We start from the raw sequence: 25,487 nt of genomic DNA, 5'->3' as shown, positions 1-25,487 counted from the left end.
TGACTCAGAGGTGGCTCACTGATGTCTGTCTAATTCCAGGGCTACACATGCTTTTTAGGGATAGTCCCTGTTCCTCTCCAGATAGTTTATATTTTACCCTACAGTTTTCAGGTTCAAGCTAAGAAAAACAAGTGAATACTCAAAGCTTAAAGGTCCTCTTTCTTGCTTTTCATATTGGGTCACTTGGTATGAAAAGAGCTCCCCTCTTAAGCTTTAAATTTGAATTTTGAATAATGTACCATAATTGCCCCAGATGTAATGACTTTTAAGACACTTGTGTTTTCAAAATGGAAGATTTCGTTCTCCAAAATAATATGTTTCATTCAATTTTAATGAAAAATTAAATGGGTGAAGAGTTATACAGTCACTGTTTTGATTGATCTAAACCAAGATGCTTTGGTTTTATTTTCCTAAAAATTTTATGCTTTCCTTCTTCCTTTTCTTTAGTAGACATAAGGAACATTAAATGTTCTTATTTTGTGCCAATATATTTGTTGGAAGATCATCTGTTGAACTCTGTTCCAGTAAGATCTTCTTATATAGAATTATTTCCAAACATTAATAACTAAAAAATTCATCTTTCACTTTTTGCATCAAAGACACATTTTTTGACTATTCATAAACCCTTGTGGTATCCCTAACTTAATTTCTGTGTTATAGTTGATCAGTCTTTTCTCTCTTTCATTTGTAATTCAGTCAGTAAGACTGTGAGGCATTGATCCCTTGAAACACAGTGATCTAGTTGGTCAGTACTGATCTGCTGAGTATGGCTTCAGTGTAGTTCAGATTTGCCCACGCATTAGGCTGATTCTGACATGTAATAAATATAGTCTTTCAACTTCCGTAGGAAGAGGATAGGAATTCTGTTGAAATTGGCTGTCAATATTTATTTATTTATTTATCTTCAGAGTGACTCATGATCTGCTGAAAACTTAGATAATGCATTAGTGATCCTGACACAGGAAAGATGATTATGAGCCAGCTCACAATGGCTTCCTTAGGCATTCAGCAGTCTCTGCATTTTTAAAACTGAATTTCATCACAATAACTTTTTTTTTTTTTTGAGTTTCAAGGAAGCAGATAGAGAAATAAAAATGTTTAAATGCATGGAGATACACTATATGCATATGCAAATTCTAATGTAAGAATGTACATTGTATCCTGTTTGCTGATATATTTATTCATCTAGTTCTTCATAGAATCATATGTACGCTTGTAGATACAACTAAATGAGAAGTATTTCTTGCTAACATGTATGATCATCTGTATTCAAATCTAATGTACATTAAGTTGATCTGTGTGGTGTGAAAAGACCATTAATGCCTACATAACACAACAGCTTTCTATTCACTTTTCTGCTTAGGTCAGCAAAGCAGTGCCACATTGTCTACAGTTACAATCTGGCCTTGAACACCTCCAGGGTAGGGGCATCCACAACCTCTCTGTGCAGCCTGTTCCAGCACCTCACCACTCTCTCTGTAAAGAACTTCCCACTGACATCCAACCCAAATCTTCCCTCCCTCAATTTAAAACCATTTCCCCTTGTCCTGCCATTATCTACCCTTTCAAGGAGTTGATTTCCCTCCTGTTTGTAGGCTCCCTTTAGGTATTGAAAGGCTGTAATGAGGTCACCCCGCAGCCTTCTTTTCCCCATGCTGAACAAGCCCAGCTCCCTCAGCCTATCTTTGTAGGAGAGGTGCTCCAGTCCCCTGATCATCTTTGTGGCTCTCCTCTGGACCCTCTTCGTCAGCTTCCTGTCTTTTTGTACTGGGGGCTCCACACTTGAATGCAGTACTTCAGGTGGGGCCTCACAAGAGCAGAGTAGAGGGGGACAATCACCTCCCTGTCCCTGCTGGCCACCCTCTTTTGATGGAGTCCAGGATACCATTTGCTTTCCGAGCTGTAAGGGCACACTGCTGGCTCATATTAAGCTTTTCATTTATCAAGACCCCCAGGTCCATCTCTGCAGTGTTACATCCATTCTGTTGTGTTAGATGTTGCATCTCAGTCATAAGGCAGAAGGAAAAAGAGTTTTTAGTGAGATTTCTGAAGTTCTGGTCTGGATGGATCCTTTTGTCATTTCTGGCATGTATAGGTTAGTGGTAGAGTCTCACGTTTTGTTCCCCTTATGCATGGTTTAATAGCAGGGTTCCATGCCATGTAAAGGTAGGTTTTTCTGTCACTCACAGTGTGGTTCAATGGCAGCTTGAACCTTTCTCACTTGGGTTGCAGATTCTGCTCTGGCACTGTGTTCAACATGTTTTTCCTTCCCTTTCCTCTGTGTGAATGGTGATTAGGCAGATGAAAGTTTACTTGTTGCAGGAGGAAGTCTGCCTTATCTCTGGTTTTGTTTCACTGCATGAGGACTCGTGCTATCATGCACTGGATAATGCAGCATGGGGGACCTGAGGGAAGGTGAAATGAGTTTGAGGCAAGAGCTGAAGGAAGAGGGGATGGGACCAGGAAATGAAAGAGCAAAAGAACAAGGCTTTGTAATTAAAATATTTTCTCTAAAACTTTTCATTAAAATATCATTCTTGAATGCCAAAAGATCAATGTTGTTTGAGATTAATGCTGAATAAAAGAGATGAAAAGAAATATTGATTAGTTGTTCATTATATATTCTAGGCACTCATGGATTTTGGTATCTGGAGGAAAATTAAGTATGTGACCGTGACGTGGAAAACTCTATATGCATACAAAGATGTGGGAATCAGGAACGTAACAGAAAAAAATAAAATTATGTAACAGATTCCGATATTTCCTTAATGTGGAAGTGATGAACTTACGATGAAATTTTCTACATTCTTGCATTTATTTTTGTACGTAATACCAAGCCTACAAAAGTTTGGAATGGGGTTTTTAAAAGCAATGTGTGCTCACGATGTTCTAATCTCTGTGGACTTGTACCAGATAGCTTTTGAAATAGTTCAAGATAATGAAAATGACAAATTTTTTGAAGTTTTGTCTTTTCTTTTTTTTCCCCCCATTTTAGTCTAATCCTGAAAGAAATTCAAAGTTTTGTGTCTTCTGAAAATAGGCATGATTACATTGTATTGAAAGAGACTTTTGTCTGCTCTCTTTTTTGTTTTTTAAATGTCATTCATACTAGAAAAAAAAAAAATATTCTTGTACTATAGGATGCTGGCAGTAAGAAGGTAATACATGATATTTATATCTTTTCTTCCTTATTATTTTTGCTTGGAATGACTAGCTATAAATACATAAACAGCCCGAACTGCTGCAACAGTGACATGTTGAATTTCTTATTCCTATGACAAGAGCTATTCACAAACATTATCAGTGAAATTCATTTTAATTTTTTCTGGTCCTGCTAGGGTCTGCTTTATGTAGCTACTTTTTATTGAAGCTTCTCTGATGAAAAATCACACAACCTTATTCAATACCATTATAGAAAATGAACTGTCTGTGTAAGTGCATTAAACCAATTAATTCCAGAGATTTAAAAAAGGAATAGGAAGAAGGTGATGAAAAACATGTTTTGATGATCTCAAATATGCACACAACATATACCTGCAAGCTGTAGTATAATTGCAGTTTTATTTTGGAGGAAGAGTATGCATGACTACTGACAAAAGACCTGATAATAGTATTTCTAATTGTGGGAAGTACTGTACCTAGATACTTAGTAACTTTTGTTGTTTATTAGATTCAGGCACTTAAAGAGCTGCAAGAGGTCAGTGTCTTTTGAAGTAGTTGTTCTGTGAATCCACTGCTTTAGTATCTAAATCTGATTTATTTACTTTTTTTATACCTCTAAAGATGTCAGTACTATGCCTATTGCTTCCTACCTACTGCATTTTGATTGCTTCCTTAGAGTGAGTTAGTCAATCATGAAATAAGTTCAGAAGCTACTTTAACATATTAGAAATAATATCTTCATTACCCTATTTTAAAGAGGTCTTGATATTTGAAAATGCTAATTATAAATCTGCTACATAAATCAGATCATGAAAGACATCTGAAATCCATCACTTACCCAAAAACAAAGTTGTAGGTATCACAAAGAACTATATTCAGCCCACCTGAAGAGAAATTCTATATTAGATGCCTTTAAGAATACATAGTATAGTTAATCAAAAGTAGTTGTGGATTTAAAAAGAATCAGAGATACGATATTTTACCACAAGAGAAATATTAGGCTGTACTTCCAAGCTTTACTAATGTCTACACTTGATTTTGGCTTGAAAAACTCAAGAGTTAACCATCTAATGGAAATTCAGAGCAGAAGAACAGAAGAAAAATGATAAGCATTTTCATTAAAAATAAAGATTCAGGCAAATACAAAAAAAGAGGAAAATAGTAAACATTTCATGTAAAACAATTCAGTCTGTCTATAATAAGACTGCCATATGAATATCTTCTATTACTACTTCCATATGCTTCAGTGCACCTTAAAGTATATAAGCAGAAGAGATACACATTTGTTATCAAATACAGTGACTGTTTTACCTGTAACTTACTGTTGCTGGAGGAATCAGTAATCCATCATTCCCTGATTTTGAGGACTATGTATTAGAATGCTGCAAGATTTGTAAAGGCTTTGACTTTGCTTCTTTGGATTTCATTACTGTGCTTCATGTCTTTAGCATCATTCAAACAGCTTTTAATTTTGGATTTTGAAATCTTTAAGAGGAAGTAATATGCATTTTCTCTTGTTATGTCAATCCTCTGATTCTTTTAATTTAAATGACAAATGTCATTTGGAATTGATATATTCAAGATTTTATTGTTTGTAAACTAAATATACATAATTAAAATGTTATTCAAATGCTTTTATGAAATGGCATAGACTGATCTCAACTCTAGCTAAGAAGAAATAAAAGCATTAAAAATGAAAGGAAATTAAAAGAATTAATTAAATGAAAATACAATTTCACAGCCTAATTTCCCATACGTACTATAGCAAAACTAGCAGTTACTGTAAAGTAACCTGATCACATATTGTTTTACACATTAAGCAGATTACATAGAATTGTATAATTTATGACTGTTTTGGTTTATTATCTGTATTGTTTGTATTTAAACTGCAGATAAATTTATTGATTGCATACAGTTTAGGTGCGCTTTATCTGATTGGAAGTAGGTAATGTTAGACAAATATCTGGCTGGCTCTTCCAGTTGACTGCATCTATCTCTGATTCTCCGATTCATTTGCTCCTGTGTGTTCCAGCACTTGAAGGTGTCCAGGCAGCATCCCCTCCCCTTATGAAGGAGTTCTGTAGTAAAACAATAGCAGCCTGAGGGCAGAGGCTGTACCATATTCATATCCTAGACTTCCTTCTACACAAGCTCCTGCTCCTCTGTCATCACTACGGTTGTTCTGTTTGGGGATCCCTCACTCTCTCTGCACAAGAGAGCCTCATGTAACACAAGTCTCCAGTTGCATTTGGCATGGGCAGAAAGGAGAATTGCTGTCAGTACTGGATGCAGAACTCTGTATCTTAGGATGGCCCTGCTCAGTTTCTCTTCACATACTTCAGCTCTGTGGCAAGTAGCAGTCAGGGTGACTGCAGGGAGGCAAATGATTCATAGCACTCTTTTGTCATTGAGTGGTCAAATCACACTTTCTATATAAGTATGCATGTATGTCCATGTAGTACGTATGGGGCATTGCTTGCACTTTCTTCTGGAAAGGAAAACAGTTGTGTTTAACTCCAAACAAGGATTTTTTGTTTCTTTTTTATTTTTTTTTCTGAAATAGGATGCAAAGTATTAGGGAGAATGGGTGTGTGAGCAAAGATGGGGAGAGTGGATAGGTATCCTGAGGAAAATGTGCCCCCCATTCTGTCAACCTTCTTCTCTTTACAGGCTTACATTATAGCAGCAGTAGAGGAGATTAGACTCTGCCAAGTTTCACTGTCAACAACATCCCATAGCTTATGTGGTGTACATTGCAGATGGGGTAAGTTGTAGCTGTTTTTAAGCACCTCATTGGCATCAACCAGGGAGAATCTGTTGCTGGTAAGAAAATATCTGTCACTGTGAGGGAGGGCAGGAAGGTGGCAGCTGGCAACAGAGGATGGGCAGAGTAGCCAGCAGCAGTTCATGCAGCCAGGCCGGAGGATGCTGCTTCCATGGAGGGAAACTACACTCATGGAAGGGGGCAGACACTACTGCTTTTCAGATCATGGTTAGAGACCACGTGATCTGACAGATACAGCAGCTGAAGTATCTTCTTTAGCTTATTCCTTCATTTTTTTGAGATTATTTAGGATATAAACTACTTTTTTCACTTGTCCTTTTACCTCACTGCCTGTTCTATTTCCCTCTGATATCTTCTGATTATTTTAATGACAGTACAGTTTGATGACCCTATCTTTTCTGGTTTTATCCTTCCTTTTTGTTTATTTATTTTGTTTATTTATATATATATATTACATATATATTATATATATTTTGTATATTTGTTTATTATTTTGTTTATTTATTTATTTTATTTTATTGATTATATTTACTGAGGTCTGAGATCTGCGAACATGAAATAAGGACAAGAATAATGTTTATATCTTAAGAAATTTGAAACACAGAATCACAGAATCATAGAATCACCAAGGTTAGAAAAGACTTTCAAGGTTATATAGTCCAAGAATCCACCTATCACTAGTATTTCCCCACTAAACCATGTCTCTTACACATCTAGATGCTTTTTGAACACTTTCAGGGACTCAACTTCTTCCCTGGGCAACCTGTTCCAGTGCCTGACTACTCTTTTGGAGAAGAAATTTTTCTTAATATCCAACCTGAACCTCCCGTGGTGCAACTTGACGCCATTCCCTTTCATCCTATCACTAGTTATATGGGAGAAGAGGCCAACTCCCGCATTGCCACAACCTCCCTTCAGGTAGTTGTAGACAGCAATAAGGTGTTCCCTGAACCTCCTTTTCTCCAGACTGAACAATCACAGCTCCCTCAGCTGCTCCTCGTAAGACTTGTGCTCCAGATCCCTCACAGCTTTGTTGCTCTTCTCTGAACATGCTCCAGGGCCTCAATGTCTTTTTTTCAGTGAGGGGACCAAAACTGAATACAACACTCAACATGTGACCTCACTAGTGCTGAGTACAAGAGGACAATCATCTTCCTGCTCCTGCTGATGACATTATTTCTGCTACAAACCAGGATGCCAGTGACCTTCTTGGCCTTCTGGGCATACTGCTGGTTCATGTTCCACGGAGCATTGACCAATGCCCCTAGGTCCATTTCTCCCACACAGTCTTCCAGCCACTCTGTTCCAAGCCTGTAGCAGTACCTGGGGCTGTTGTGGCCAAAGTGCAGAACCCAGCTCTTGGTCTTGCTGAAATTAGATGCTTAAGCTAGTGTCTTAGGCAAGGTTATAATTCCTCATACTCATAATTTTTGCATGAAACCTATGCATACTAATACAGTGCAAAACAACGTACAAAATTATTTGCAGTCCATTTCTGCATGTATTCAGGAAAATAAGTGCAAACAGAGCATGTAAAATTCTGATGCAAATTTTACAGAAAGTCAGTTTTAAAAGGAAAATACATTACAAGAAAAGAAATTCACATCTCCCCCATGCCAGGCAACCTGAAAGTGTGCTGTGGTAGCCTTTGACAAATGTTTTTACAAAAACTCTGAGAAAACTTGTGGAAAATGCTATTGTAAATACACATATGTATAAAGGATACATATTTAATGTATGGTTGTATAAAAAAAGTTAAGCACAAATATGCACAAATGAAGTGAAAATATAAAGCACTGTTAGAGATTACTATATTGAAACATAATGTATTTTAAAACGACTTTAAGGCACTGATTTTCTGAGACATTTTTAGATGAATATTAATAACAGAGAACATAAAAATATAAGTTAAAATAGGACTTTTGTGTGGAGGTTTTGCAGAGTGTTATATAAGTTAAGTGATATTGATAGACTAAATGATAGACAATTCATAAGTTTTTTCTAACTATAAAGTGAAATACAGAGGACACCAAAGTTAAATTCTAATAAATCTAATTGTCTAACATAAACCAGTTTGAAAATATACACTTCATATATACATCATAATCGTCAACAAAGAATGAGGAATGGCAGACATTGGTTGAAGGACTTTTGTATTAAGTATGAGTAACAGACTATGTTTATATAACTTCAATTTATGCAAAATAGGTCATTCCCTGGGACACTGCTTTTCCATTTTCCCATTTGTTTTTTCTTGCATCATCTCATTTGTTTCTGTAACACACAACACACTATATACTACCACTATAAATGCTCATGCTGTTTTATAGATTCTGTAACGAAGCCTAGTGTTTTCCAGAGAAAGACAAAATACGTAAAAAACAGCATGGACATTTATAGTGCTACAATATTTAAAATGAAAGCAGTAGTAAACCTATCCCTTATCTCTTGTTTGTCAGAATCCCCATTGTGTACTTTGTACTGTAGAACTCTGCTTAAAATCTGTCTCCTTTTCCATTGTAATTGGTTTCTTTGCTGTAAATGCATAGAAAAAAGATTTCCAGCCATGGGTAAAATATTAGCAGAAGCAGTAATACATCCGTAAATACTATATATACATTATGCATCTTAGAAAAATATGTGTTAGTGTATGATCCAGTCTTTTCATTTAGCAGGGCATTACTTCTCAAATGGAAACTAGAAAATAAAATTAATGAATATTGTACATAATATTGGTAGTGTCTTTATTTTAAAGTTTATGATACAGTGTCAGACGTGGCAAACACTGGATGCACCTGTGTCTGTCAAGAATGTGTTAGAACATGAAACCATGAAACCATGTCTGTAGATTGCTACATTCATTTCTCTGGTTCTCAGAATTTGAGTGCACGGTGGCAACAGCTTTCAATACTTGTTTCTAGCTGTGCCACTTCCACTTCTTTCAGTAGGTTTTCATTTATGGAAATGAGAAAAAATCTATTTCTTATCTTCGAGAAAAGATTGAAGTCCAGTCTCAAGTTTGTGTCTCATACCTTCTTGAAACACCCTGTACTATTTTCAATCTATTTGCCAAATCGCCATGTTGATTTATACATATCCCAGGAGGAGGATTTCTGGCAGGAACTGTGGCTCATGGGGGATCCAGGCTGGAGCAGGGGAGGAGGAGGGGAGGGAGAGGCATGGAAGAAGCATTATTAACTGACTGTAGCGCCCATTTGCCAGTTGCCTGTGCTGCTGCTTGCCATAGGAGAGATGGAAGTGAAGTTGAGCCTTGAAAGAAGGGAGCTGGGGGGAAGGTGTTTATAGTTTGTACTTTGTATGTCTGTCACTATCCTACTCTATTTTTAATTATCCAGTTTTCTGTTTTGCCAGTGAGGGTAATTGATAAGTGATTTCCCTGTCTTTACTTGAACCTTGGACTTTCCCATCTTATTTTGTCACCCTGTCCACTCAAGGAAGGGGAATGATAGAGCAGCTGGGTGCGGGTCTGCTAGACAGCCAACGTCAACCCATGGCTCCTGTCAACACAGACATGGCTTGGCAAGCAGCACTGAACAGTGCAGTTTTACATAAGGTAAATTCAGTATAGACTGCCAAGTATCTTGGTATATATTATGCATTCCTATTTAATGTGCTTAATTCAAGTTTACTTCACAGTTTGAAATAACTTAGGTCATTAAGTTTTCTGCACTTCCGTATTAAAATTGAGATATGGGAAATATTAGAGACATCAATGTAAGTTTGGTTGTTTTTTTTTTTTTGTTATTTATTTTTTTGTTTGTTTGTTTGTTTTCCTTTGTTGGGTATGTGTGGAGGGCAGTGAGGCAGGGAGCATTTGACAGGAAGTTAGGGAAAATTTAGGCAAAATGCACATTCAAAATGTTTGTGTCCAGTTCTTTGTGTCTGCAGAAAAAGAGGCTTTGCACTCCTTTCCACAAGGCAAGTAGGATGCATAAACAAATGTAAAGGAAGAAGTAAAATGAGAACTTTCTGTAGGCTGTCTTATTTTCTTTTTTTTTTCTCTACTCTTTCATTCTGAAGAAGAAATGGAGCACGCTTCTTTTTAGAGGAAGAAGTAGAGGAGAGCACACTTCTGTTTCTCGGTTGTCTCTTTAATGGGAGTTTTGTTTTGGAAGAGAAAAACAATGAGTGCAAATCCAGAAGTTTTAAAGCAGATTATTTTTTTAGATACTTTACATAATATGTATGTGTGTGTGAATAAGTGACAGTCTTGTACACATAAAAGGTTTTCACAGAAAACTGGTTTATCCAGGTTCAAAGATGAGGTTGAAAAGACATTGAAACACTTAATACCAGAAGGAAAATAACTAATCTCCTAAGTAATCTGGAATGGGGGAAGAAATACTAGACTCTCAGAAATGCTAGCTGCATTAATTGTTTCTTGTTTTTTTCTTCTCATTTTTCATTTTTTTCAGGTGGCCAAAGATTCTTTATTATCGTAAAAACATGGACCTCCAATTATATAAGGAATGGTTGACAGCATCTTACACTAAGTGAAATAATACATTCTGATTGTTACTGTAAATGTGTACTTGTGTTATTTTCAAAAATGCCCTCCCCTCTACAATTTTGCCAACCTTCCACAAAATGTAAGCATGAAATGCAGGGAGGCAAACACGGTCAACTTGTCTTGCTTTCAGAAACTCATTATGCATTGTAGGTTGTAATATGTTTTGTGTTGTGAGTGAGCAACATGCCTGAAAAGGCTTTTGGTGACCCTAGGTAGACTCATAGTTAGATTTAACGAACAATTCTGCCAGTATCAGGCAAGAAAGCTGATATCCTTCTTTAAGAAGAGTGTCAGCCCTCTATGTCAGAGCTATATTTTCAGGGCATACAGAAATAAAGAGCAATAAAGTATATTTTAGCCACTAGAGAACATTGATATGTCAGTCAAATTACACAGTGGTGTTTTCGCTGAACAGAAATGAAACATCTTGGCATCCACTGAAGCAGACTTGGACTGGGAGAGATGGCAGCCAAGTCCATTTAAATTTACAGGTGTTTATAAATTGAATGTTTAAAGAATTGTGCAAGCATCTTTCTAATTATCAACTTCAGTCTGTAATTCTCTAGACTGTTCATGTTTTCCCCGTCTAAGCTGTGTTGGACTTCTCTCTTAAATTCTGTAAAATGATGAAATGTATGTGTGAAATGAACAAAACTTTAAGTTGCTGCTGTAACTTTAATGTTCTGATGTCTAAGAAGTCTTGCAAAGAACCCCAAGGCTATGGTGTAGAAAGAGGCAATCATAGATGAAGAACAAAACATTTATAAAGAAAACAATACAGTATTTCTCAATGATCTGCCTATGTTTTAAATACCAGTAATGCTCCACTGTTCATTCCTAACAGTCTCATTAATGTGCTTTTCCTGTTCTGCAGAAAAAAAAGTCTTATTTTAATTAATGTTTTTTTTTTTCCTGGTGTTCAAGAACTTGAACTTAGGGAATCCTTTAAAATTTCATACACCTCTACACTCTCTCACATATTAAAATGCGTTTTTCACTGCACTGGAAGTATGATATTTAGCCAGCATCTGTTAGATGTAAGAGTGCTCAAGTGCTTGGAAACGCTGAAATGTTGGTGCTCCCTCTTGTGGTTTTACTGAAAGAAGGAAAATCACATTAAACCAAATGTGGTGATATCTTGACGTATGTTGCAGGAGCTTGGCTGGATAAGTTAAAAGGAGAAGCTAATATGACCTGGAGAAATCTTCATTTTTACCTGTTAAAGGATCAAAAAGTGCCAAAGCTCAGAGCTGCCTGGTAAGAAGAACATTCCCTTGCAGCAGGCAGTGACTGGCTGGCAGCACGAGGTGCAGAACAGGATGTGATGTACTGCTCTTACTAAGCTTCTCTGACTGACATGCAGCCATCTATCTACCTGAAAGTATCACACATCTCTTTCCAAGTTTTGAATCTGAATCAGGAAATGTTGTAGACGTGATGACTTGTGGTTCTGGATAAATTTTGACTAGTTTGAAGTTGCTGGAAACACTTGTTACTTCAAGAATCTGTTTCTCAAGGAACATATGCACTTGTTCATTCCCAGGGAACCAACTATAGCCCATTTAATAGCTTTTTTTTTTTTTTTTTTTTTTTTTAAAGAACATATTTTCAAACAGTTAGAGCCATTGGACTTCTGTCCATTTTTTCACCAGTATTCAAGGGAATTCAAGGGATGGTGGCAAATTTCTGATAGCTACATCTGAAGGCCATCAGACTGATCAGTAACTGAAATATGCATGAAAGAAAATTAGTTTTATGTTCGTACATGAACTACAACCTCTCTAGTACCTTACAGTCTGAGAGACTGTGTTCTAGTCCAGTGAATGGGAAACATTAACAGGAAATCCTTGAATTATATTTATCAAAAGCTTACACACATGTTCACAAAAACTTACATAAGTGCACAGACATGAAAAAATCAGGTGTCAAATAAAGGGCAATTTTCAGACTCCTGGTCCTGATTCCCTGCTACAGCTGAGTCTAAGCCATGGGGGTTTTGTATGCAGAAGTGTTTTCTTCCTTCTCATTCTAGGTACATACATAAGAACTGGTGAAAACAAACTACAGGCACATTGCACAACTAGAAGATGCTCATCTTTTCAGAGTATTTTGCAACAGCCTGTGACCAAAACTGGAGCAGCAGATCTCAGGATTCCTGAGGCCTATTTCTGGCATGGTGGAATGGTTTAAAGATATGGCACAGTTAACCACTGTGACTTAGTGTTGTCTGATTTGGAGTATGCCAGAGCACTGTGCGTTCAGTTTGTTTCAGTACTGTCACTGCCAAACTTTTCTGCTGGCCTGGAGCTGGTGTGAACTCCTGCATCTGGGAGATAGACCAGTTCTGGTACCTAATGTAGTGTACTTGTAGCACCTCTCTGTGTCCCAATGCTGTACACATAAACCTAAATGGGACGGCACGTCATCTTTATCAGTACCATGGTGTCAGTACTGTGTCACTGCCACTAGTGAATACCAAGCTCATGTGTGTTAGCATCTTAGATTATTTAGATCAGATAGATCTGTTCATCTTTTTGTCTCTAATTATTTTCTTTTCTTGTGCATATGGATGCAATGGAAAAAAGCATTTCTGTGAATATCTGTGTTCACCCATGGATATATACGCATACATAATTGCACACACACACACATATGTACATAAGTACTTGTGTGCTTGTGTGCATACCTTCTTTTTTCAATCTTCCTTCATATTTGTAGGGAGTCATGATACTTATCAAGTCCAAATCTACCTGTACAGCACCTCTGTCTTCTGCAGGACTGTTTGTGATTGCTTTCACTCAGCAATCTTCTCTCATTCAGTCAAATTCCTGCTTGCTTCCAGTTTTGCATATGTTACTTTTATTTCACTCTTTAAATTAAATGAGTGATTTAAATCTAAATTTAAATTAAAGGAGTGATAATCACATTTCAGAATCAATGAAGAAATGAGATAATTTCACTATGAATGATGAAGTCAGAAATAAACATTATTGAAGTGGTAAAAAGTCTTGAAGAATGTGACTGATTTGCCCTGTTGAAGGCACCAACCTAGAGAACAGTGTCTCACTGTTACTGATACAATGCTCACATCATTGTCCAGTCCTCTTCAAATGCAAAGGTTTATGATATTCAAGTTTTCCCAATGATGTGTAGCCAGAGATGTTCTACTGAATTGCACCACGCAAAGTCAAACTGCCATAAAGTTCATGGGTGGCACTAATTGCAATTTAACTGCATGGTTATTATAAGAGCTTTTAATTAACCCAGTCATCACACTGTAGCGTACAAATTGTGCATAATAACAGCATGCTAAGTATAATGACAATAGGTTTGTCTGAACTGTGAAAATCAGGAGTTCCATAATTTTCTGAGATTTCCTTTTAAGCCTTTACATATTGTTCAGTATTTTTTGATAACATTTGACCAAAGGAGGGGGAAAGAAAGCAATCAGTAAATTGCATGGGCTTGTCTGTTTTAAAATATTGCAGCAGTTTTTAGTTCTTCCTGAAATTCAATAAGATTTGTAATTCTCTTTTGAATAATATTTTGAGGCATTTTTTTTCAGTCTCACTTCCCTCAGGGTATTTTCAGTTCCCTCTGAGAATCATTTTATACTGTAAATTTTTTATTTTTATTTTATTTTATATTATTTTATTTTACATTATTTTATTTTATTTTATTTTATTTTATTTTATTTTATTTTATTTTATTTTTTGAGGTCAGGAAATGCTCCTTTTGTGGAAATGTTTCAGTGGAAGTGGCAGATGATAAGAATACATTCTGATCAGATATTGCTGCAAAATGATCATTCATGTAGTGAATGCACTCCCTTTCTCTCAAAGTTATTCCTGTCTTTGTCTCTGAAGAATGGCAGTAATAGCACTGGATGATTTTGGGTGATTTTTTTTAAATTTTATTTTATTTTTTTTTGCTAGGATGGTTAACTTTGCAGCCCAAAGACTGAAACAACGTGTCAAATGGATGTTATAGTTTTCCTGAAAGCAGTGGAAATAAACTAAGTGGACTTATACTTGTGCCATGTACTCATTCTGGAGACTTGAAGAACGCATCTTCAAAATAAGTAGACATTTATTAAATATTATAGACATTATTATACTTTATTAGATTTATTTATTTATTAGTGTATCATCAGCTTTCTACTGGGACATGAAAGTCTGACATTTCAGTTTTGAAATATTTGGTTCACAGACACAGTGGGCACCTGAAGGCAAGGTAATACTGTATGACCTTTTCATGGACACAACAGCAGCTCACTGAAGACACTGCGCCTGTGAGGAAGGCTGAAGTCCATTTGCCACTCGTGTACAGTTAGTGTCTTGAATATGACACAAAAATGACAGCCAATGGTGAGCACTTAAAAAAAGACAGATGGGTGAATGATACTGTGTGCTGCACTTAACAAGAAGTAACTGACACCACACTAGTCAGCCACACAGGCAGGCAGTGTTTCCAAGGCTTTAAATATAAGAGATATATTATAGGGAATTATAATAGACAATTACATCATCAGAGTACCTGCTTGTACATGCTCATCCTGCTTGTACATGCTCCTCTTGCAGAAACAATATCCAAAGAAGTAAGTGACTTTGCTAAAGGTTACTGAGGTAACTTCCAGCTGTGAGAGATGTTGATACCAACAGAACAGCTCTTAGCATTATGAGTACACTGTGTACTTTTTGGTAATGGCAGAGGCGTGTGTGTGGTGCTTATAAGTACTTTTCACAATTTAACTAATGCTGTTTTCAGAATTTTCCATACAGATCTTTTTGGGGAAAAAAATATAAATAAATAAAAATTAAGATTAAGATTACTTTTTAAGAAAGATTTTATATTTGAAACTAAGGTTTACTTGTAAATGTATCAGTGAATGCAAAATTCACAAAGCATTTCTTGAGACATTCACTCAAAGAGAATGAATAATAGATTCATAGAATGGTCTTGGTTGAAAAAGACAACAAAGAGATCATGTAGTTTCAACTCCCCTGCCATGGGAAGGGTTACCAACAACTAGATCAGGCTGCCCAGAGCCACATCCAGCCTGGCCTTGAATGCTTTTAGGGATGGGGCATCCACAACCTCTTTGGCAACCTGTTCCAGTGTGTCACCACCCTCTGAGTGAAAAACATCCTCCTAGTATCTAACCATTCCCCGTTGTCTTATCACTCTCAGCCCAACAGTTATTAGATAGCATTTTGAAGTAACCATATAATCTATAAAATGGGCTTTGTCCATACCAGGCATTGTGGCCATAAAAACTTCTGGTTTTCTTTATATGTTCATTTCAGTCAAAGTAAAAGATAGTGACATTTTATTTTAAATCAGCCCTGAATTCTTCTGTCTTCCTTTTTCTTTTAATGAGGTTGACTATGTATTGAAATCAAAGTTTAATAAATCACATACAGTATTAGTTTTTCAGTAGAGCAGGCAAACAAGATATGTACTGTTTTGTCTGCTTAATATCTTGCCTGATGTGATCCTCAGCATGAAGTATCTCTTATTTAACAAGTAGGTATGGCATTAATTACTTTTCTTCAGTGACTAGGAAGAATAATGAGCTATGAACATGGATTGATATCCTTCATAGCAGAAAATGCTCAGTATCACATTTAAAAGTTCATGTGAATTCATATGTACTGAAATGTAGATCAGAAAACCAGACATAAAAAATCAGTTAGCGTTTTCAGTGTCTATGGTCTGAATCATTAAACATGCATCTCAGATCATTAAATTTACATCTTCCAAAGTTGTAATGCAAGTTTCCATCATGCTAAATGTTCACTGTATGCTCTGAGTAACTGTGCTGAACATGCCATAATAATTCATCAACTCCGTAAGAAATCACAGAGTTCAATGCATATTTAAAAATATGATTGGAGTTTATTACTGAAAAATGGAAATATGCTGCTGTTCATTACATGTCTTGATCTTTGAGGTTACTGCTACTGTCTGCATAGCTGTACATTTTCTTGACAGCCACCATCAATAAAACACATTTTGTAACTTGCTTATTCATCTTGTATTCCTTCAAAAGGAGTGATTTCATTTATATTTTTCTTATACAACAAAATGAAATACAATTGTGTGTTTTCTGCCTTCTCTGTGGGCACAGTGTTGACAATTATGATAATTAATGATATTTTTCTTAGCTAATCTTCATGATGTGTCCACAGATTTTCATGTTAAAATGGACTTAAACAGAATAAAGAGATACCAAATAAATAAATAAATAAATAAAATTCTTACATATGTTCTTTAACATATATATTTTTAATACTTTTATTTTTCATTTCTTAAATGTCTGTTTTCCTTTTAAGTGAACAAGGTATGTGGCCCACTTGTAAAGAAGCCTACACGGTCTCTGCATTGCTCTTTTGATCAGAACAAATATAACCAGGGGCTGAAGATGTTCTCAAGAGACAGTGAGGAAACCCTTGCCAGCAGAAGAAAGTAAGACATCAGTTTTACAGCCAGAAAGAAAGAATAAAGTAAGCCATTCATTTTACAACAGAATAGATTATATTCAAAGGAATGGCATGAAATAATGAAGGGAAAGAGATGCAAAAGAGAAGTTTGCTTTGACTGGCACAGAATTTCATCAGTCAATATCTATTCCACAGGCACTTTTTTTGTGGCTAAGCGGTTGATGTTTACCTGTTGCTAGCACACTGAAAATATAAAATTGTATTCTAACATCTGACTTCATCTGGGACTGTTACATGATGTAAAAATGTGGTGTCTGAGCTGACCTTATGGGGAACTTAAGGGACATCAGAGGAGCGGACAGTAAAAAACAGTGAAGCTGGGAGGGAGGAGGGGCACAGGGAAGTGATTTCAAAATCCACTGGCACATATTTCAGATTAGCAACTATATAGTTCACTTCACCTTCACTTGCTACCTCCTGGATCATCTCCTTCCTTATTTGTCATAATCACTTTATGTTTTTCTTTATATTCCCATGGCAACTCTAACAATTCCTCAAGGAGAAGAGCAACTTCAGCAATTGCTTACAGCTTGCTTTTAAGGAAGCACAGTTCTCCCATTCAACCACTTTATTTACCTGCTGTATATCTCCCAGCCACATTCACAAGTTCAGCAGGAAAGAACAGGTTTCTCCCAAATGGTGCAGACTTGATCAATGGCAATGATTGTAAGAAAAGGAAATGAACGGAAGGACTCCATGAAATGTTCACTAATTTCTTCATGTCCAGCTGCAGATGAAAATTTATATTTTGAAGTATGTGTTGGACTATCACTGTCTGACCTTTTCCTAAATTATTTTCACTATCAGACAGTTTGAACTTCAGCATCCCAAGCAGATAATTTCTAACACTGTGTGGTACATGAAGGAAAAAAAATTCCACTTTGCTTCTGACTGTAGGAATTGTCAGATGAACCTTACGGAATAACATACAATATTAAAAATATGCCATATTTTCTCCTCCAAAACCTAGCTAGGTTTTAGCAAGGAGAGTGAAACTGTAAGCAAACAAACAAACAAAAAAGAACATTTCCAAATAAATAGACGAGAAATATTAGTAGCTTCCACTGACTATAATTGCATATTTGTGCTCAACTGCCTGTAATTACATGCTGTCTGATCTAGAAGATGATGTGAAAATTCACATTCAGACCATCTGCCCTTCTAACTACTTCGGTCAGACATCTACAGGGGTTGAAATCAGTTATTACTTATATATTAACTTCATCTTTTCTTCAGGTTGTGTTTGCTAATAAACTGAATAATTGACTTTTCTGTTAGAATGCAGTTTGTCATAAGACATTATAGCAGCTAATTTATTTCCATTTCTGTATGGAGTTGATTGGATTGATTGACTGTACAAAAGAAATTCCAGCTATTTTCTGTGAGAAGACTCTAATTCCTAATTTTCATCCAGAACATAAGCCCAACACATAGTTAAAAGCAGTCATACTCAGTGTAAAATGGAAAATGCAACTTTGCGGACAGAAAAGTACAGGTTGTAACTATCCATGGTTGGAGGAGCACAGATGAATCATATTTATGTATTTAAAATACGTTGCACATATGCAGTTTTTTTATGATGCAGTCAAAAACAACTCTACCTGATATTTTCAGAACTGCAGTTTTAGATATGCTAATGCAAACAACTTGCATTAAATAGTTATAGTAGTTATGAATCCCTATGCTTCGTGTATTCTGCTATTCTAGTGATAGACTGCATCTAATACTCATGTTTTACCACTGTTAGTTTTTAGTGAACAAAAGCTAAGAATTGAATTCCTTATGCTATTTTAGATCTAAGATAACTAAACGTTGGGAAATGTCTAGAACTTAAAAAATTTTTTTACAACTCCAAACACCATTCAATAACGTAAAATGAACTGAAGATTGTGGATTTATAGAACAGAGTACAGAATTTGTTGGCACCACTCTCCTTTGTGCCTGTAGGTCATAGATAACTCAGTATACTGCGATATTCTAAACCAGAATAAATAAATATTTTAATTTTTCACAGCAGGAATTGGTCTCCCAGGAAGAGATTTTCAATAAATAAGCAAACAAATTATAAACATAAATATCACAATTCAGTTACAAATATACTAACTAAAAAAAAAAAACAACACTAATTTGTTTTGATTTCATTATAAAAGCTTACCATAAGCTCTGGGCATCTTGGCAATTATTCAAAATAGCAATACATAATTTATAGCTTAGCAGCATAGGGTGATAAAATTAATGTCATTTTTCAGACAGTAATTTAAATATCTTCTAAATATTTAATGTCTACATCTTAAACTCATCTTACATAAATCTTGAATTGCTCCATAACTCTAATCAGTACTCTCTCTATTACTTGTAAAACTGGATTGTGACAGATTGATAGTGCTGAAAAACAGATGACAATAACCCCCTTTTTTTTTTAATTTGCTATGCAAAAAAAAAAAAAAAGCATATTTCTACGAGTGTATCAGTGCAAGCTGTATTAGAACTATACAAGAAAATTTCAGAGTGGAGGAAAATAATTCCAGTTCCAGAGCATGAACAAATTGTTTTGTTTAATTTTCACAAATGCAAGTATCAACGCTGTTAACTACTGAAATGTATCTGAGGGAATCAAACTTAGGTAACAGAAAACTGGCTAAAAAAATCATTGGAAGCAAGAGACAATATTAGAAAAAGCACATTCTATATCTTCTTGTAGAAATGCACAACTGCAGTAGTGCATAATACTGTTGATTGACACGGTCAATTGCTTCCATTTTCCTCTATGCAGAGAATTTATCAGCCACCTTTGCCTCTACAGAGCCTTTATATGGTGGCCTGGCTGATCAGCTGTGTGGTAATAAGTTGGCAGCTGTTGATGGTCTGCCATGTTGGAATGGAGAAGATGTTGTAAAAAGGTACCTTTTCCACTCTGTTTTGTCTTTCTCTCCCTCTCTTTCTCTTTCCTTCTTTCCTTTCCTTTTCGTTTCTTTTCGTTTCTTTTCGTTTCTTTTCATTTCTTTTCGTTTCTTTTCGTTTCTGTATTTTTCATTTCTCTGAAATAGCTTCCATGTGGAATCCAGTGCATTATTTCCCAGAGTATGTGTCAAAACCAGATAGAAAAACACGTCAGAATGGGCTCCTTAGGCTTCATCTGAGAACAGTAAAAAAAATCTGTGTCTTACTGCTCTTTTAAATTTATGGAGCTTAACCATACTCTGGTTAGAAGAAGATTGACTCACATTTACAAAATACGGAAAAAAAATTAGCTTTTACTGTCTGTGATCTTTATACAGTACTTCTTTTAACGCAGAGTTTGTGGTAAGGATCTAAAAATATTTGCTTAAATTTTTCTTTTGCTCTGAAGAATGAACCAGTTTCTTTATATATGTGGTTTCTCAGGAGAAGGCTCTAAATTAAAACATTAAGATAAAATATTTTAAAGGTGAAACACGTGTGTTATTTTACATATGCTCTTGCTGACAATGGCAATGGCAGTAGCAATGGCAAAAAAAAGAGAGAAAAAATTAACTACTGTGCTCTTGTATGACTATGTTTGAAATCAGAATGTTTCACAACTTATAGGATGCCAGATGTTAGATGGACTTTCACAGAAATTATATCTATGCTTTATTACTTTCATCAAGAAAATGAGTATTTCTTTTGGCAAATAACAGAGATCTCAGTATTAAGAAGTTAACTGCAATTATGTTTTATAAACATCTGTTAATATTAAGTGTAGGTATTATCAAAGAGAGTGAGCAAAGGTTGTAATGTGAGATAATAAAGTGAGAGACAGCTGGTACTAAGCAGAAGAAACAGTGACAGACTGCATCTTCAACTCTGATTATGAGAGGCAGGTCCTGCAGAAGCTGGCAGCCCATGGCTTGGAGAGATACACTGTTGGCTGGGTAAGGAACTGGCTGGAGGGCTGAGCCCAGAAAGTAGTGAATGGAGCTAAATCTAGCTGGTGATCGGTCATGAGTGAAGTACTCCAGGGGTCGGTGCTGGGGCCTGTCCTCTTCAATATCTTTACTCATGACCTGGATGATGGCATTGAGTGCACCCTCAGTAATTTTGCAGATGGCACCAAGTTGGCTGGAAGTGTGGATCTGCCTGGGGGTAGCAAGGCCCTACAGAGGGATATGGACAGGCTGGAGAGCTGGGCTGAAGCCAATGGGATGAGGATCAACAAAACCAAATGCTGGGTCCTGCACTTTGGCCACAACAACCCCAGGCAACGCTACAGGCTTGGGGTGGTGTGGCTGGAAGACTGTAGAGGAAATGGACCTGGGGGTATTGATTGATGCTCAGCTGAACATGGGCCAGCAGTGTGCCCAGGTGGCCAAGAAGGCCAAGGGCATCCTGGCTTGCATCAGGAACGGTGTTGCAAGCAGGAGCAGGGAAGTGATTGTCCCCCTGTATTCAGCACTGGTGAGGCCGCACCTCAAGTTCTGTGTCCACTTTGGGGCTCCTCATTACAAGAAAGACATTGAGGCCCTGGAACGTGTTCAAAGAAGGGCAGCAAAGCTGGTGAGGGGTCTGGAGCACAGGGCTTATGAGGAGAGGCTGAAGGAGCTGGGAATGTTCAGTCTGGAGAAGAGGAGGCTCAGGGGAGACCTCATTGCTCTCTATAACTTCCTTAAGGGAGGTTGTAGTAAGCTGGGGGTCGGCCTCTTCTCTTGTATATCTAGCGATAGGACTACAGGGAATGGCTTCAAGCTGTGCCAGGGGAGATTCAGGCTGGACATTAGAAAATACTACTTTTCAGAAAGGGTGGTCAGGCACTGGAATGGGCTGCCTAGGGAGGTGGTGGAGTCACCGACCCTGGAGGTGTTCGAAGAACGTTTGGACATTGTGTTGAGGGACATGGTTTAGTGAGTACTGTTGGTGACAGGTGGATAGTAGGACTGGATCATCTTGTAGGTCTTTTCCAGTCTTGGTGATTCTGTGATTCTGTGCCTGAGTCATGTGGTCTCCCTCTATGACCTCATCTCTTATGGCAAAATGACCTGCTTAGAAAATGGGGGAAAGAGTGTGAATATTGTCTATGTGGATTTTAGTAAAGCTTCTGTCACCATTTCTCACGATATTTTTCTAGCTGCTCATGGCTTGGATATGTGTATAGTTTTCATCACTACTGAGATGGCCCACTGAGTATTGTGTCCAGTTTTAGGCCTCTCACTACAGAAAGGACATTGCTGGTGAGGGGACTGAAAAACAAGACATATAAGGAGTGGCTGAGGGAGCTAGGGTTGTTTACTCTGGAAGAGATTGAGGGAGGCTTTATTGCTCTCTACAACTATCTGATAGGTGGTCTCTTTTTTTTCTGGTGACAAGAGATCAGATGTGCGGAAACAGTTGCAGGTTAGGTTTATATTGGACATGAGAGTTTTGCACATGGCTACTCAGGAAAGTGATGGGGTCCCCATCAGTAAAAGTATTTTAAAAGATATATGAACATGGCACCAAGGGACAGAGTTTAGTGATGGGACTTAAAGTTAGTCTCAAAAGTACATTCAACACACTCAAATTCTGTGAATTTAAACACAAAGGGAATATGTTTGGGCAAGAAGAGCTCCTGCCCCACAGATTATGCTGAAAAATGATGGTTGAGATGGATTAATGAATCAATCAGATAGGGAAGGGATCTGATGGGAGATGAGTAGCATTGGAAGTGGTGATGTTCAGGGGCATTTTGTAGGGAAACGAAGATATCAAACAATGGGAACTTGGACTACAGGCAATGATCCTACCCAATGTTCAAGAGACTAAATGAATGCAAATACAAAATACAATATAAAAACTGGGGGCAAGCCTTCCGAAACAATCTTGATGAAACTGAGTATGAGCCCAGGTACAGCATTTTTAGGAAAATTGTGAAGTACTTGAGGAATACTTCCAAAAGAATTGTGAGAGCAATTGAGAATCTAGAAAACTCAGCTTAACAAAAAAAAAAAAAAAAGAGTTGATGGGGAAAATCCAAAGTGCAAACAGGCTGTTGCTAAGAGGGAGGAAAATATCTATTCTCTGTTTCTAGAGAAAGAGGTAATGGCTAGAATATATAGCAAATATTTAAAATATACTAAGATTAAACAGATCTTCTAGTGATGATGACAATGAGGGACAAAAGTATGTAGTTAAGGGGCTTTTTCCTGCAGGAGGATGTTTAAGAACAGGCATAAAAGGCACCGACTAATAACTGAGCTAGAGCCATTTTTTTCCATGGAGATGCAAAGGTGAATTGGATAACCTCCTAAGATCTCCTTCAGCCTTTTGATTCTGATTCTAGTATTATCTAAATCCTTTGTAATTCAACTTCTGTTGTAATGATTCCAGGATACAGTGACATTTTAGAAGCAATAATGACCTGAGCAGACATGGCTGCTTTCCTCTGTAAATACTAAAGAAAACCTGAGTTTTCTTGTTTGCTTTTCTTGTTTTAATCCTTCCCTCTCATCTAGTAGAGTAATAAAGATATTGGTGAGTTCATCCATGCAGCATTCCCAGCCATCCTAGGGAGAGGATGGAAAATCCTACAGTGTACAAATTAATTAAATGTAAATGAATTTGTTTCAACATTATTCATCTCTGTTTTAACATTCTATTTGAAAATCTCCTACCATAGCAGTTGTTGACTGAAGTTTTGCATCTGACACAAGAAAGCAATGTCATAGGCTACATAATGCTTATACAAGTGCAGCAGCACCTGAAGAGATTGCTAAATGCTTGCTGTGTCTGTTTTTCTATCTTGAAGCAGCAACAAGAACTGGAAACAGAAGATAGATATGTTTTTAAAAAATCTTTGTTGCTCTTTTTTCTTCTTTACATTGCATTTTTACAAAGGAAGGAAGTTAGGATTTTAACAGCTGCAGTATCATATTCCAATTAAATCTTATGGCTTTCACCATATTTCATACCACCTAGAGATTATCAAGTATGGATAAGAAAAGGTCAGAAAAATAGAAAAGAAAGTATTGTTGCAATGAAAGCTTGCCTAACGGTTTACATTTCATGTGCTTCTCATAATTCCATTTTGCTTCAAGACTTTTAATTTTTATTTTGTGATTTTTTTAATAACCGTGTCATGACTGTGTTGTCCTTGATTCTGAAAATAGAATTTATTTTGAGTTTAGCCTATTACATATTATAGGCTCACATTTTTATCAAAACTAAGAATCCCTAAACACGTCAGGCAAGATTTGTAGTTGACAAGACTTTCAGGAGCAAGACTATTCTTACAAGGTCCATTTCATTGGAGAACGAGGGATGAGACTACAAAAAGGAATAGATTCCTTCTACTTTCAGCCTTTCCACTATTTTAGACAGCTGTGTGACTACAATGGCCAGTCATGAAAATGTCTCTTTTAAAGGCATAACTGAATCTGTGATGATGTACCCAGACTTTAGTGTTATAAGTTTCACGAGGTTCGGTAGAAAAAGAAAAATTACAATTGGTAAGTTATTCATACCAAAGCATGTGAAAATAATTGTGTGAAGAAGTTCAGAATTTCAGTTATAACTTATCTGTAAAGCTAAACTAGTAGGAATTGTGCAACGAGAGAGGGAGAGGAGAGGGAGAGGAGAGGGAGAAGAGAGGGAGAGGAGAGGAGAGTGGTTTAACTGACATTTATACATCTTTGATTGTCTAGAGCACATAAATGTAATGTGAACAGGGACGAATTAAATATCCACAGAGGAGAACTATATGTGTATTTTACATCTTGAGATCTGTGATTCTACTGAAACAAAAATAGATGTGAGAGAAGGAAATAGTAAAATTACATGTGTTGAAGGATTGAAAAGTAATGGGGATTATTAAAAACAGCTAATCAAGTTTGGGAGGAATAATTTCTTATGAAATATATTTCAAAAGTATCCAAATTAGGACGAACTAAACAGCATGATTGATTTTAATTGCTGAGCAAGCTGTTAGAAAGTGATTATAATAAGCATCTATCATCAAATGTTTAGCTTTGGCACAGCTCTTAGGCTGGGGAAAATAATTTTCTCTGTCTATTCTTAAGTATTCTGAAACAAAAGTACAATTCTGTATCATTTCTTAGCCAAGAAAACCATATTAATGGTGATATAAAGATATATAATTAATTCCTCTTAGGTTTTTTTTTTTTTTTTTATTTGAGATAGTTCTTACTTTATAACGAGGCAGAACTAAAATTATAGTTAAAAGCACTACTTGCAAAAGCACCTACGCAAAAGATTTGCCTGAGCAACTTGAAATGTGTGAATAGCCCATTGTGGCTTTTAATGCTTTGCCTAATGTGCTATTGCCAAGGAGGATCAGCAACAGATGCTTAAAGAAAAGCAATTATAAATATGCACTTCCTAACAACTGGCAAATTTGGCAGTGCCTGCCCCAGAGCTGTGAATGCTCAGTCTTCCAATGAACTCATAAAATTGTAATACCAATAGCATTATAAGACAAACTAACCAGAATTGTTCATATACTAAGTCAACTTAAGAGATAAGTAATGGATAGTAAGAGATATTTATAGGTAGATGA

The 25,487-nt window shown here is 36.5% G+C and overlaps 1 protein-coding gene across 1 annotated transcript in view; it reads left to right on the top strand.

Annotated features, from left to right (window-relative positions):
* GPC5 (glypican 5) overlaps positions 1-25,487 on the top strand; it is a gene marked incomplete at its 5' end in the record, with an annotated part of 599,166 nt that overhangs the window by 77,796 nt on the left and 495,883 nt on the right. Inside the window, 3 exon segments of the mRNA XM_052664786.1 lie at positions 16,814-16,946; positions 19,755-19,791; positions 19,793-19,881. Coding sequence (XP_052520746.1) covers positions 16,814-16,946; positions 19,755-19,791; positions 19,793-19,881 — 259 coding nt within the window.

The sequence above is a fragment of the Tympanuchus pallidicinctus genome, unplaced genomic scaffold, assembly GCF_026119805.1.
Source record: "Tympanuchus pallidicinctus isolate F22 unplaced genomic scaffold, pur_lepc_1.0 scaffold6, whole genome shotgun sequence".
Taxonomy (NCBI): domain Eukaryota; kingdom Metazoa; phylum Chordata; class Aves; order Galliformes; family Phasianidae; genus Tympanuchus; species Tympanuchus pallidicinctus.
This window is presented reverse-complemented; position numbering and strand designations above follow the sequence as displayed.